This window comes from Eretmochelys imbricata, chromosome 2, assembly GCF_965152235.1.
Source record: "Eretmochelys imbricata isolate rEreImb1 chromosome 2, rEreImb1.hap1, whole genome shotgun sequence".
Classification (NCBI taxonomy): domain Eukaryota; kingdom Metazoa; phylum Chordata; order Testudines; family Cheloniidae; genus Eretmochelys; species Eretmochelys imbricata.
The window spans coordinates 144,070,753-144,083,179 of record NC_135573.1 but is presented as its reverse complement, the minus strand read 5'-3'; the positions used below and the strand labels follow the sequence as shown (position 1 = coordinate 144,083,179).

General features: G+C 40.9%; 1 protein-coding gene across 1 annotated transcript in view; it reads left to right on the top strand.

The window, feature by feature from the left end:
* Positions 1–12,427, top strand: part of ADCY2 (adenylate cyclase 2) — a 432,318-nt gene that overhangs the window by 281,607 nt on the left and 138,284 nt on the right. Inside the window, exons 5-7 of the mRNA XM_077808711.1 lie at positions 270–418; positions 1,868–1,979; positions 8,052–8,179. Coding sequence (XP_077664837.1) covers positions 270–418; positions 1,868–1,979; positions 8,052–8,179 — 389 coding nt within the window. The remainder of the gene's footprint in view (positions 1–269; positions 419–1,867; positions 1,980–8,051; positions 8,180–12,427) is intronic.

The following is a 12,427-nucleotide window of genomic DNA, read 5'->3' as shown; positions in this document are numbered from 1 at the left end:
GTTTGAGCATTGGCCTGCTAAACCCAGAGTTGTGAGGTCAATCCTTGAGGGGGCCATTTAGGGATCTGGGGAAAAACTGGGGATTGGTCCTGCTTTGAGCAGGGGGATTTCAACCCTAATATTCTATGATTCTAAACAAGCATACACACATCACATAGTTATTCAAAGCTTATTTGCAATAGTGAACATGTAACAGTTTTTCTTTATCACACTGTTCCAATTTTTTATATAAAAATACTGGACCTTTTAAAAAAATTTTTTTAATCCAGGAACGTCTTCTACTTTCTTTACTGCCTGCTCACATTGCCATGGAAATGAAAGCTGAGATTATTCAGAGGTTACAAGGCCCCAAAGCAGGCCAGCTGGAAAATACGAACAACTTTCACAATTTATATGTCAAGAGGCACACCAATGTGAGGTATTGTACTTTACTACTACCATCTATCAACTAGGTCAGCAAAGCATTTTCGGGGGGGTGGGGTAAAGTGTGGAGGGAAGGTTGTTTTACCATGCTTTTTAACCACTTTAAGTTCTGGTACAAAAATATTGTATATTAATTTGACCAAACTCTTAACAACAGATTCCTTGTTTCAGTCAGGCATAGCTATTTTTGGAGTCAACTCAGAGAACTTCATAGAAGTCATCCTCTGATTTATATTAGAATGGGCTTTCCTCATTGATCCTGATGTCTTTGTAAAGTTTCCTATTCTGTAGTCTTTCAAGTTGAAGGGCCAAATTCTGTGTGAAGTTACTCTGAATTTCCAGTTATGTCAGTTAGAACAGAATTCAATTAAGGCTTTTAGCTGAGTAGAAATAGAAATGGCTTTAACATAGACTGAATGCTTGAGGACATATTTGCAGATTCTGCTGCAAAATCTGATGATTTATCAAACTCGGCATTTCTAGAATTTAGAAGAAAAAAGTTGTCTCATAAACCTTGTGTCAAATTAAAGGGACTGTACTATGGTCCCCATTTCTGGAGATAGAAAACAATAGCACGAATAATTGGGTGAATAAAAGAAATCAGGTCACTTATTTAGGTACCTGAACGTGAATTTTGGAGCCAGACTCTGGGCTTCTATTTGTGAAAATTTTAATTTATATGACATTTTCGTCCTCTTAGCAATTTGCTAAAGGGGTTAGATAAGATTAATGTCTGTTTTTTTAATCCTTGATTGCTTATAAGAAATAGGTCATAAACACTTGATACATATCTAAAACCTATGCATTCAATAAGCATGAAATCAATTGGACTTATATAGAGTAATTGGTTTCTATCAAAATTACTCTAAAATATCATTTCTCTTTAACCATCCTGTAGGTCCTCAGTTTTTAAGAGCTAATACAAAAGTCATAACTCAAAAGGAGGAAGGGCTGAGTTAACCGTGTCAAAATTCAAATCTCTGAGTTAACATAAACCTACCCAGCTAACTTCAGTGAAAATGACCCTTTTTGTTCATTATAATAGTTTTACAGATTATATAATGAGAAACCTGAAATATATTTGAAATTAAAGTTTTAATAACAGTTATTTCCAAACCTGCTGCTGGAAAGATCTGGATCCTCTAATTAGACACAACAAAGTGTGCCCATGAAAGGAGCATAGTATGAACTAAGGAATAATTCTGTGAAGAATGTGTGATTATGTCTCAGTGCAATGGCATGTCATTACCTTATCACACAAAGTTGAAAAAAGATTTTTAAGGAGCTGTGAATATATGGCTGTGAGCAGCACCTTGATTCATGCATATGGGCCTGATTCTGCAATGTCCTGAGCACTTATTTTTGGATTTTGCTTAGGGGTAAATACTTCTTTATTCTAAGCTAGGGAAACTGATAATCAAGTGTGTTTTTCTTTCCTTTGTAGTATTCTGTATGCTGATATTGTAGGATTCACTCGGCTGGCTAGTGACTGTTCACCTGGAGAACTGGTACACATGCTTAACGAGCTCTTTGGCAAGTTTGATCAAATTGCAAAGGTAATTATCTGCTACGGCTTTTCTCATTTCTGCTACAGCTGTTTATTATTACTGTGCAATGCTTTCCTCATGGGAACTCTACACTCTTTCCTCTTGGCAAGGGCACAGTCTTCTGGGCAGCAATCCTCAGGCTTTAAGCAGGAGAGTGTACTGAAACCAGGTGGAGATTCTCCAGGAGGCTAAACCTGGTTCTAGTATGTAGACTATTCAGTGCTTCAACTTAGGGAGTTCAGGGGCTAGTGTCCTCTGAAACTTTACAGAGAAATCCAATGTAGCCCTCTTATACTAATGAGAACAATGTTTCTTCTTTGAGTGATTTTGTATTGCACTTCAGTTTGTGCATGTGCTCCTGGCACTGGTCAGTTTTAATTTAGCAGTGTCCATGTGGTTTGCATATGCGTCCCCGTTTTCCTTATGCTTTGCAACGGGGAAATAAAGGAGGCTGCTGGATCACCGCTATCTTAGTTCCTCATTACCTTTCATGGATTAGACTGCAGCTTCAGTCTTCGTGCTGACTTCTACTTCATAAAGAGTTTATAAGTATTGGTTGCATTTATAGTTTCTTAGTTAGTTTTTAGTATAGTTAGTTAGGAATTAGTTTAACAGGGGTCCGGTTCTTCCTGCTATAGTATCTGCAGGTTGTTCCCAAGTAGAACTAAGCAGCCTAGGGAGTTTCGGCTCCAAAAGTTCCTCATGGAGTTGGGAATGAAGGTGGGTGTAACCTCTGACTGAGGAGAACCACCTCTAAGTTAGCCTGAAGAAGGTAGGGATGGCCCCTTCTTCTTCTCCTGTGCTGCTCTAAGATCTCTGTGGCCTCCATTCCCACCTCTGACTATGAGAGACTGGAGAGCAAAGATAGGGCAGAAATGGAGAAGGGAGATATGAGTGATCCCATAAGGACAAGAGGGAAGGTTCCCCATCCAACCCCTCTAAAAAGAGACAGAAGTTGTTTTAATTGGAACTGTGAGAGCTGCACTCCAACTGTCCCTCTGAAGCTGCACAAATCCTATTTTTTCCCCTCCCTTTAAAGGCTTACTTTCCAACTACCTATCTTCCTAGACAGAAATCATGCCCAACAGATGGGTACAAGAGGTCATCTTCTCAGGTATACCATCCAGTTCTTTTCTCTCTACAGCCCCCTCCTCCTCCTCCCTTCTCTTTTGGGGACCCCTCTAATGAGAGCATTCTTCTGCAGGAGCCAGACTTGATCCTTGAGCTGAGGGCAATAGAACTAATATCTGCTACACAAAGGAGTTTTATTTGAGGTAATTTCTCATCCATGTGAAGACATGGTGTCATAAATATAAAGGGAAGGGTAAACCCCTTTAAAATCCCTCCTGGCCAGAGGAAAAATCCTCTCACCTGTAAAGGGTTAAGAAGCTAAAGGTAACCTCGCTGGCACCTGACCAAAATGACCAATGAGGAGACAAGATACTTTCAAAAGCTGGGAAGAGGGAGAGAAACAAAGGGTCTGGGTCTGTCTGTATGCTGCTTTTGCTGGGGATAGAACAGGAATGGAGTCTTAGAACTTTAGTAAGTAATCTAGCTAGATATGTGTTAGATTATGATTTCTTTAAATGGCTGAGAAAAGAACTGTGCTGAATAGAATGACTATTCCTGTCTATGTGTCTTTTTTGTAACTTAAGGTTTTGCCTAGAGGGATTCTCTATGTTTTGAATCTAATTACCCTGTAAGGTATCTACCATGCTGATTTTACAGAGGTGATTCCTTTACTTCTGTTAAAAGTCTTCTTGTAAGAAAACTGAATGCTTTTTCATTGTTCTAAGATCCAAGGGTTTGGGTCTGTGGTCACCTATGCAAATTGGTGAGGATTTTTACCAAACTTTCCCCAGGAAGTGGGGTGCAAGGGTTGGGAGGATTTTGGGGGGAAAGACGTGTCCAAACTACGTTTCCCAGTAAACCCAGTTAAAGTTTTATGGTGGCAGTGGATCCAGGGGCAAAGGATAAAATTAATTTGTACCTTGAGGAAGTTTTAACCTAAGCTGGTGAAAGTAAGCTTAGGAGGTTTTCATGCAGGTCCCCACATCTGTACCCTAGAGTTCAGAGTGGGGAAGGAACCTTGACACATGGGGATAAAGACCAATTCTGGACTTGAGAGAACTGAACAAGAGCATCTGCCGCCTAAAGTTCAGAATGATGGCCCTGTTCTCCATTATCCTGTTGCTGTAAATATAATGTAAAGTCCATTTATTCATGTCTGAATACTAGAGACATAACAGGATTTTTTGAAGCATTCTTGATCCATTGCTAACTTCACATACACAGCAGCTGACCTCCCAGTGATCTGCCACACTCCATTTATCCATCTCCTCGTTGGTCATCTCCTACTGTGATGACCTGTTACTATTCCTTCCATGATAACTTTCTTGAGATTATTTCCATCTCTACCCTGATGTGCCTAAACTACATAAGTTTGCACCTGTTGATTTCCAAGAGTAAGTCTGCTTCTCTCCAATAATATTTCTAACTTAAGCATTCATCTTCTTTTCCATCCAGGAGATAACACAGGAGTCTTTGACAGCACCACATCTTAGAGACTTAACTTTTCCTCATCAGCAACATTAGTTTCCCAAGATTTTACCTATGTATGTTGCTGTGGAAAAAATGAAGCTTTCCACCAGTCAAACGTTCATACATTTCAAGATGCCACAGGATTTCCACCCTTTCAAAAGAGAATCTATGGCTGAGCAAGCCATCACTAGTTTTTTTCAGATTTCCTTGGAGCAGCCTCCTTGGTCGGATATGTATGATCCCAGATAATTAAATTAATCTACTTTGGCAGCTTCAAGCATGATAGTTTTCATTTTATACCAAAGTTCATTTGGATTTTTCTCTTCTTTCACCTTTTGCAGTGCCTCAAACCCATTCTCAACAGAAGTCATGTAATTTTTGTTAACTTTGTAAAGTCCAGATACAGTGGACCTGCTGAACATCTTACCTTTTTAAGTTTTAACTTTATTTTTGAGGCTAACGGTTGATGGTCTGATCTGTAGTCTGCACTCGGGAAAGTATTTGTCCATTGGCTGCTCAATCCCCAGCGTCCCTCTATCATTATTTTATTATATAATTTAATGTATTGTTATTTAGTTCTTTATCATGCCATTGGGTGACCTCCAGATAAAGAAATATATAGAATGTTGGGTGAAGATGGTGTTTGTAATGACCAGATGATAAGAGCAGCAAAATTCAAATAAATGCCTTTTTCTCCCATTTTATAAACCAAGACCATTGTTTCCCATTACTTCTTTATGAGAGATTTCCACTCCTACTTTTCTGTTCAGATCTCCAGTTAAGAGGGTGATGTCTTTGTTTGGTATTTTAATGAGTGTCATTTCAAACTATTCATAGAAGTCATCAATCACATCAGTAGTAGGTGCTATCATAGGGGCATAAACCTGTACAGTCAGCACATTAACTCACTTTGTTTGAAGGCAAATTTTAATGATTCTGTCTCTGATTGAATTATATCCAAGCATACATTTTGATGTCTCTTTGGATAATATAATGAAACCCTGTTTTCTCTCACTTTCCTGGATCCTGAGTAGTACACTGCATCACCATCCATCTTCATTAAATGAAAATGGATGGATATATGGTGACATGAATTGTAATGTCAAATACAAATACATGTCTTGAAAATGAAAATACATGTCATGGACATGTTGCCGCTTCCAAGGAACCACCCGAGGTAAGCGCCACCCAGAGCCCGCATCCCGAACCGCCTCCAACCCCCCAACCTCTGCCCCATCCCTGAGCCCTCTCCTGCACTGAAACTCCCTCCCAGAGCCTGCACCCCATACCACAACCCCCTGGCCCAGCCCTGAGCCTCCTCCCACCTGCTGAAACCCTCATTTCTGGCCCACCCAAGAGCCTATACCCCCAGCTGGAGCCATCACCCCCTCCCGCACTCCAACCCCCTTCCCCAGCCCAGTGAAAATGAGTGAGTGAGTGAATGATGGTGGGGGAGAGCGAGTGATGGAGGGGGATGGAGTGAGTGGGGACGGAGCCTCTGAGAAGAGGTTAGGCCTTGGGGAAGGGGTGGGATGGGGACAGGGAAAGAGTGTTAGGTTTTGTGCAATTAGAAAGTTGGCAATCGTACTGGGAGCTAGCGTTAGAGAAGGAGCTAAGATGGTGGCAGTCCGGCAGCCCTCTTTATTCCCCTGGTGCAGAGCATGAGGAAAGAGGAGGACGCATACATAGACTACATAGCTGCTGCTAAAGAAAAATTATCTGGTGCTCAGTTTATGGAGCCCATGTGCAACCTGAAGTGCATTACTCATAGTAAAAACATATTTTAAAAGACTTGGGTTACTACAAGGTGAATAAGGCATCCTTACAATCTAGGGACCCACTAAAGCACACGCAAGTGGACAATAAAAACAGAATGTTGACAATCCTCCCAGAAAAGCTTTATTTAAATTAACAAGGAGTAAAAAACTGAAAATGGTAAACTGAAAAATATGATCAAATAACTATTGTAAATTAACTAATAGTACAAAACACTGCAAGCCAACCTTACTTCCAAATACTCACACTGAATGAATCCCCCCATAGGGGCTGACTCCGTGGGTGCTCCAGCTCTGGAGCATCCACGGGGAAAAATTAGTGTGTGCTCTGCACCCACTGGCAGCCAAGCTCCCCTCACCCCCTGCCCCACCTCTGCCTCCCCTAAGCACACTGTGTCCCTGCTTCTCTGCCTACCTCCCAGCACTTCCCGCCTCCAAACAACTGTTTGGCAGCATTAGCATGCTCCAGGAGGGAGTGGGGAGGAGCGGGAACATGGCATGCTCAGGTGGGGAGGCGATGCCGGGGGTGGGGATTTGGGGAAGGAGTTGGAATAGAGGCAGGGAGAGGGCCGGGACTTTGGGGAAGGGGTGGAATGGGGGAAGGGCCAGGGGCAGAGGGGGGTAGAGCACTCACGGGAAAGAGGGGAAGTCAGTACCTATGATTACCCCTCACACAAAGACTAACTCACAGTGGTGTAGAGTAGAGGATCATTCTTTTGTGTGTTTGCACAGCACCTAGCATGGCGGGCCCAAATCCATGCTTTGGCCACTAGACACTACGGCAATACACATACACATGTCCTAACTCAGATACCGAACACCTAGTTACAAAAACCTCAGTTTTAGGCCAGCTTGTAGATGGGATGGCCTGGAGCTGTGGGGGAGGGGTTCAGTGATGGAAGAGAGGGTGCACAAGCAGCAATACTAGGAAGAGCTATCAGGATGTAATGTGCCTCCTATGTAAGAATGAGATGCTAAATCATGTCATGAGGTTCCACAGGTCCGCTCACTGTTTCCATCCTCTTTGCTAGGGGAAGGAATTCAGACGTTTCTGAAGAGAGCAAAATCTATCCTTCTAAGAGTTTCTCCTGTCTCGGTCTATGGCCTGGCATTTTATCAATAGTAGCTTCAGCTCTTCCAGCAAATTTGAGAGACTTGATGATAAAAGAGCAAAAATGACTCATTCAGTCAAAGTATATATATTGTTGAGCTACCATATTATCATGATTTCAGCTAAAAAAAAATGAATGGGAATAAAGAGGATTTCCCCCTCATTTTATTTATATTATTTATTTTATTTTACTTTTATAAATGTTCAGACCTGACTGGACTCTCATGGAGCATGTAAAAATGCCTTACTAATATGGCAGACTACTTTGGAACCCCCTTTCAGGTAGTTGAAGGCTGCTGTCAAATCCCCCCTCATTCTTCTCTTCTGCAGACTAAGTAAGCCGAGTTCCTCAGCCTCTCCTCATAAGTTATGTGCTCCAGCACCCTAATCATTTTTGTTGCCCTCCACTGGACTCTTTCCAATTTTTCTACATCCTTCTTGTAGTGTGGGGCCCAAAACTGGACATTATTCTCTAACAGCCCTTTTAAACCTCCTCAGCGAGATCCTGTTCTTCCTTAACAAGATTTCTCCATTATAGTTATATCATTAGAAGTAACATACATCATGATATAACCATAAATCCAGTCACTAGTCATTTTGTTTATGTAATTTGTTATGTGACTGTCTTCTGATTGATTTTTCTTTTTCCTTCAGGAAAATGAATGTATGAGAATTAAAATCTTAGGTGATTGCTACTACTGTGTGTCTGGACTACCTATATCTCTTCAAAATCATGCCAAGAACTGTGTGAAAATGGGATTGGACATGTGTGAAGCCATAAAGTAAGTGCAGTGGTTTTGTAACTGGACAGTATTTTTCTGTCAACAGTAAAAATGTCATTCATTTCCATCTGCAGTTCTGGTCTTGGTTTATGTATTTCAGTAGCTCTGTGTTCATGTTTCAAGTCCAGATCCAAAATGGCAATCTTGACTCTGTCTGCAGCAGCTGAAGATTGTTGAAATAAATTGTGTCGAGCTAAGGATATGGTCCCATCATTGTATAAAGTATTAGTTAGACCACATTTGGATACAGTGTCTTATTTGGGTCACCTTTTTGAAGGAATGATTTAGTTATTTGGCCAACAACAAAGATGGTGATGAGAATGAAGGGGAGTACAAATGAGGGGAGATGGACTATGACAAATCCAGTGAGACAATACGCAAGGTTCTTTTAGTCCAGTTTCATGGTAGGCACTCTTTTTTAAAATTATTATTACTACTAATAATTAAATTGCTGTTATCAGCAATTGCTGTTAAATATTTCTGTTATCAGTTATTCACAAAGAAGCTTTTCAGGGCTGGTTAAAACAAACAAAGGATTCCCATGGTTAGAGTTTTAAACTAAGGGCCAGATTCACAGATGCACGCCCACTGCTTCCGCACTGCTCCAGCAATACAAAACAGCTGTAAAAACACCTAAACTGGCAGTTATACTAGGTTTATATCAGCTTTACTTAAACAGAGTGCTCAGGTGGTATTAGTGAATCTGGTCCACATGAGATTGCTAGTCCGGTAGCAAGGATTTTTAGCAAATCTGTCAATTTTTTGTAAGACTGGAGAATAGGTAAATCATACCTATATGTAAGAAAGAGGACAGGGCTGTCCCTACCCATATGCAAAGTACGCAGCTGCGTAGGGCACCAGGAGCTCCAAATTTCCTGGTGCCCTGTGCAGCTGCGTGCTGCTCCAGCCCCTGCTCCACCTCTTCCCTCTCCTCTCCTGCTCTGCCCCCACTCCACCCCTTCCCCAAAGCCCCTGCCCCACCCCGCCCCTTCCCACCCCTGCTCTGCCCCAGCCCCGCCCCCACTCCCCTGACGACTCCAGCAGGGATCTGCTCTACACTCACCGGCGGCGGTAAGTAGAGCGACCCAACCCCAGCCTGCTCCACTCCGCCGGCTCCCATCCACAGTTCTCCCCTGCTCCCCAAGTCCCAAGGCTGGGAGCCTGGAGAGCAGAGCGGAGCTCCACTTCCTGCTGCCCTGTGAGTGCGGGGTCGGGCCTGCCCTGAGCTCACCAGGCGGCAGGAAGTGGAGCGACCTGGCCCCAGCCCGCTCCGCTCCACTGGTGAGTGCTGGGGGGTGGTTTTCCCTGTCCCCCAAGCCTGCTCCCTCCCAGCGGAGGCCTGGGGCCCCATACAGTCTCCCCCTCCCGCCCCCGTGTGGGACTGCATAGGGCACCAAAATGGCTAGGGATGGCCCTGGGTGAGAGGAGCTTGGCTGCTGGTGGAATTGGCACCTGTGGCGGGTCGCAGGAAGTAACTCCGCCTGTAGTAGCCCCTTCTGGCCTTAAACTCTATAAGTCTATGAGTTCCAAAGCCTTTCTTTGGACTAGAAAAATAGCTTTTGTTTTTGATTCTGAACTGGTAGAGCCATTCTGTCTTGGATGGCAATGAATTTCCTGGGCTTGGAGAGTCTGGGGTTATGACAGCATCTAATGAGGACATGGGCATACCTGCACATAGGTTAAGGTCTCAGTAGCCAGAATTGAGTTTGGAAAAGGCTACTTCTCTTGTAACGCATGGATAAGAAATGAAAGCTGTTTGTCTTTAACAGACCACTTCTTTAGGGGAATGCATGTTGCTCACCAAAGAGTCTGTGTTAAGAATATCTCTTTTAATACAATTTAGTTAGGAAAATAAGTGCTAGCTGTTGATACGATTGTTGCTTTAGTTTTCTTAGATGTAGTTATTTGGTAGATATTGTGAGGTTTTGTAAAGTTAATATTTACTTTTGAAAACCTGGTTCATTTTTACTCTTATTATTATTTACTCTGTAAGTATTTAGGCTAAGATTTTCAAAAGAGTCTTGTGCACCTAATTCAAGCCTTGGACTTGTAGATACCCTGAATAATATCTTTCTTTCTTCTTTTACTATAAAAAGAAAAGGAGTACTTGTGGCACCTTAGAGACTAACCAATTTATTTGAGCATAAGCTTTCGTGAGCTACAGCTCACTTCATCGGATGCAACTCACGAAAGCTTATGCTCAAATAAATTGGTTAGTCTCTAAGGTGCTACAAGTACTCCTTTTCTTTTTGCAAATACAGACTAACACGGCTGTTACTCTGAAACCTTCTTTTACTATGTGATTCCTCTGTTTATTTTCTGAAAGAATAATTAGAACTGGGAATAGGGGAATCTAAATGTAAAGTGATTGAAATCTCAGGGAGATTATACTTAGACCTGAGAATTTGGTACAAGAAAAATAAGGATCAGGGTGGATTGATATAAATTAAAGTGATTTAAATCAGCAAGCAGGAAACCTTGATTTAAATGATCAATTTTAATTGTGTTTTGCATTTCTACTCTTTAGTTATTTTTCTAAAGAAAGGTTGAGTCTCGTTAGCTAGTAACCATGAAAAGATACTATTTGCAACCAAATAGGTCTGTCAAGTGATTAAAAAAAATTAATCGTGATTAATCGTGTGACTAAAAGATTAATTGTGATTAATTGCATTATTAATTGCACTGTTAAATCATTTATTTAAATATTTTTGGATGTTTCTACATTTTCAAATAGATTGATTTCAATTACAACACAGAATACCAAGTGTACAGTGCTCACTTTATACTTATTTTCATTACAAGTAATTGCACTGTAAAAAACAAAAGAAATAGTATTTTTCAATTCATCTAATACAAATACTGTAGTGCAATCTCTTTATCATAAAAGTTAAACTTAAAAATTTAGAATTATGTACAAAAATAACTGCATTCAAAATTAAAACAATGTAAAAGATTAGAGCTTACACATCCACTCAGTCCTATTTTTTGTTCAGCCAAACAGGTTTGACAGACTTGTTTGTTTACATTTGCAGGAGATAATGCTGCCTGCTTCTTGTTCACAATGTTACCGGAAAGTGAGTGCAGGTGTTCACATGGCACTGTTACATTCAGCATCACAAGATATTTCCATGCCAGATGCGCTAAAGATTCCTATCTCCCTTCATGCTTCATCCATCATTCCAGAGGACATGCATCCATGCTGATGACAGGTTCTGCTCGATAACAATTCAAAGCAGTGCGGATTGACACATGTTCATTTTCATAATCTGAGTCATATGCCACCAGCAGAAGGTTGATTTTCTTTTCTGGTGGTTCAGGTTCTGTAGTTCTGCATCAAAGTGTTGCTCTTTTAAGACCTCTGAAAGCATGCTCCACACCTTATCTCTCTCAGATTTTGGAAGGCACTTCAGATTTTTAAACCTTGGGTCAAGTGCTTGTAGCTATCTTTAGAAATCTCACATTGGTACCTTCTTTGCATTTTGTCACATTTGCAGCAAAATTGTTCTTAAAATGAACAACATGTGCTGAGTCATCATCCAAGATTACTATAACATAAAATTTATGGAAGAATGCGGGTAAAACAGAGCCGGAGACTGCACCCAAGTGGTTCAGTCACAAATTTAATTAACACATTATTTTTTAACGAGCGTCATCAGCATGGAAGCAGGTCCTCTTGAATGGTGGCCAAAGCATGGAGGGGTATATGAATGTTTAGCATATCTGGCACATAAACATCCTGCAATGGCATCTACAAAAGTCCCATGTGAATGCCTGTTCTCACTTTCTGGTGACATTGTAAATAAGAAGTGGGCAGCATTATCTCCCGAAAATGTAAACAAACTTGTTTCTTTTAGTGATTGGCTGAAGAAGAAGTAAGACTGAGTGGACTTGTGGGCTCTACAGTTTTTCATTGTTTTGTTTTTGAGTGCAGTTATGTAACAAAAAAAAATCTACATTTGTAAGTTGCATTTTCATGATAAAGAGATTTCACTACAGTACTTGTATGAGGTGATCTGAAAAATAGTATTTCTTTTGTTTATCATTTTTACAGTGCAAAAATTTGTAATAAAAATACTAATAAAGTGAGCAGTGTACACGTTGTATTCTGTGTTGTAGTTGAAATCAATATATTTGAAAATGTAGAAAAACATTCAAAAATATTTAATAAATTGATGTTCTATTGTTTAACAGTGCGATTAAAACTGTGATGAATCACGATTAATTTTTAAGTTAATCCCATGAGTTAAC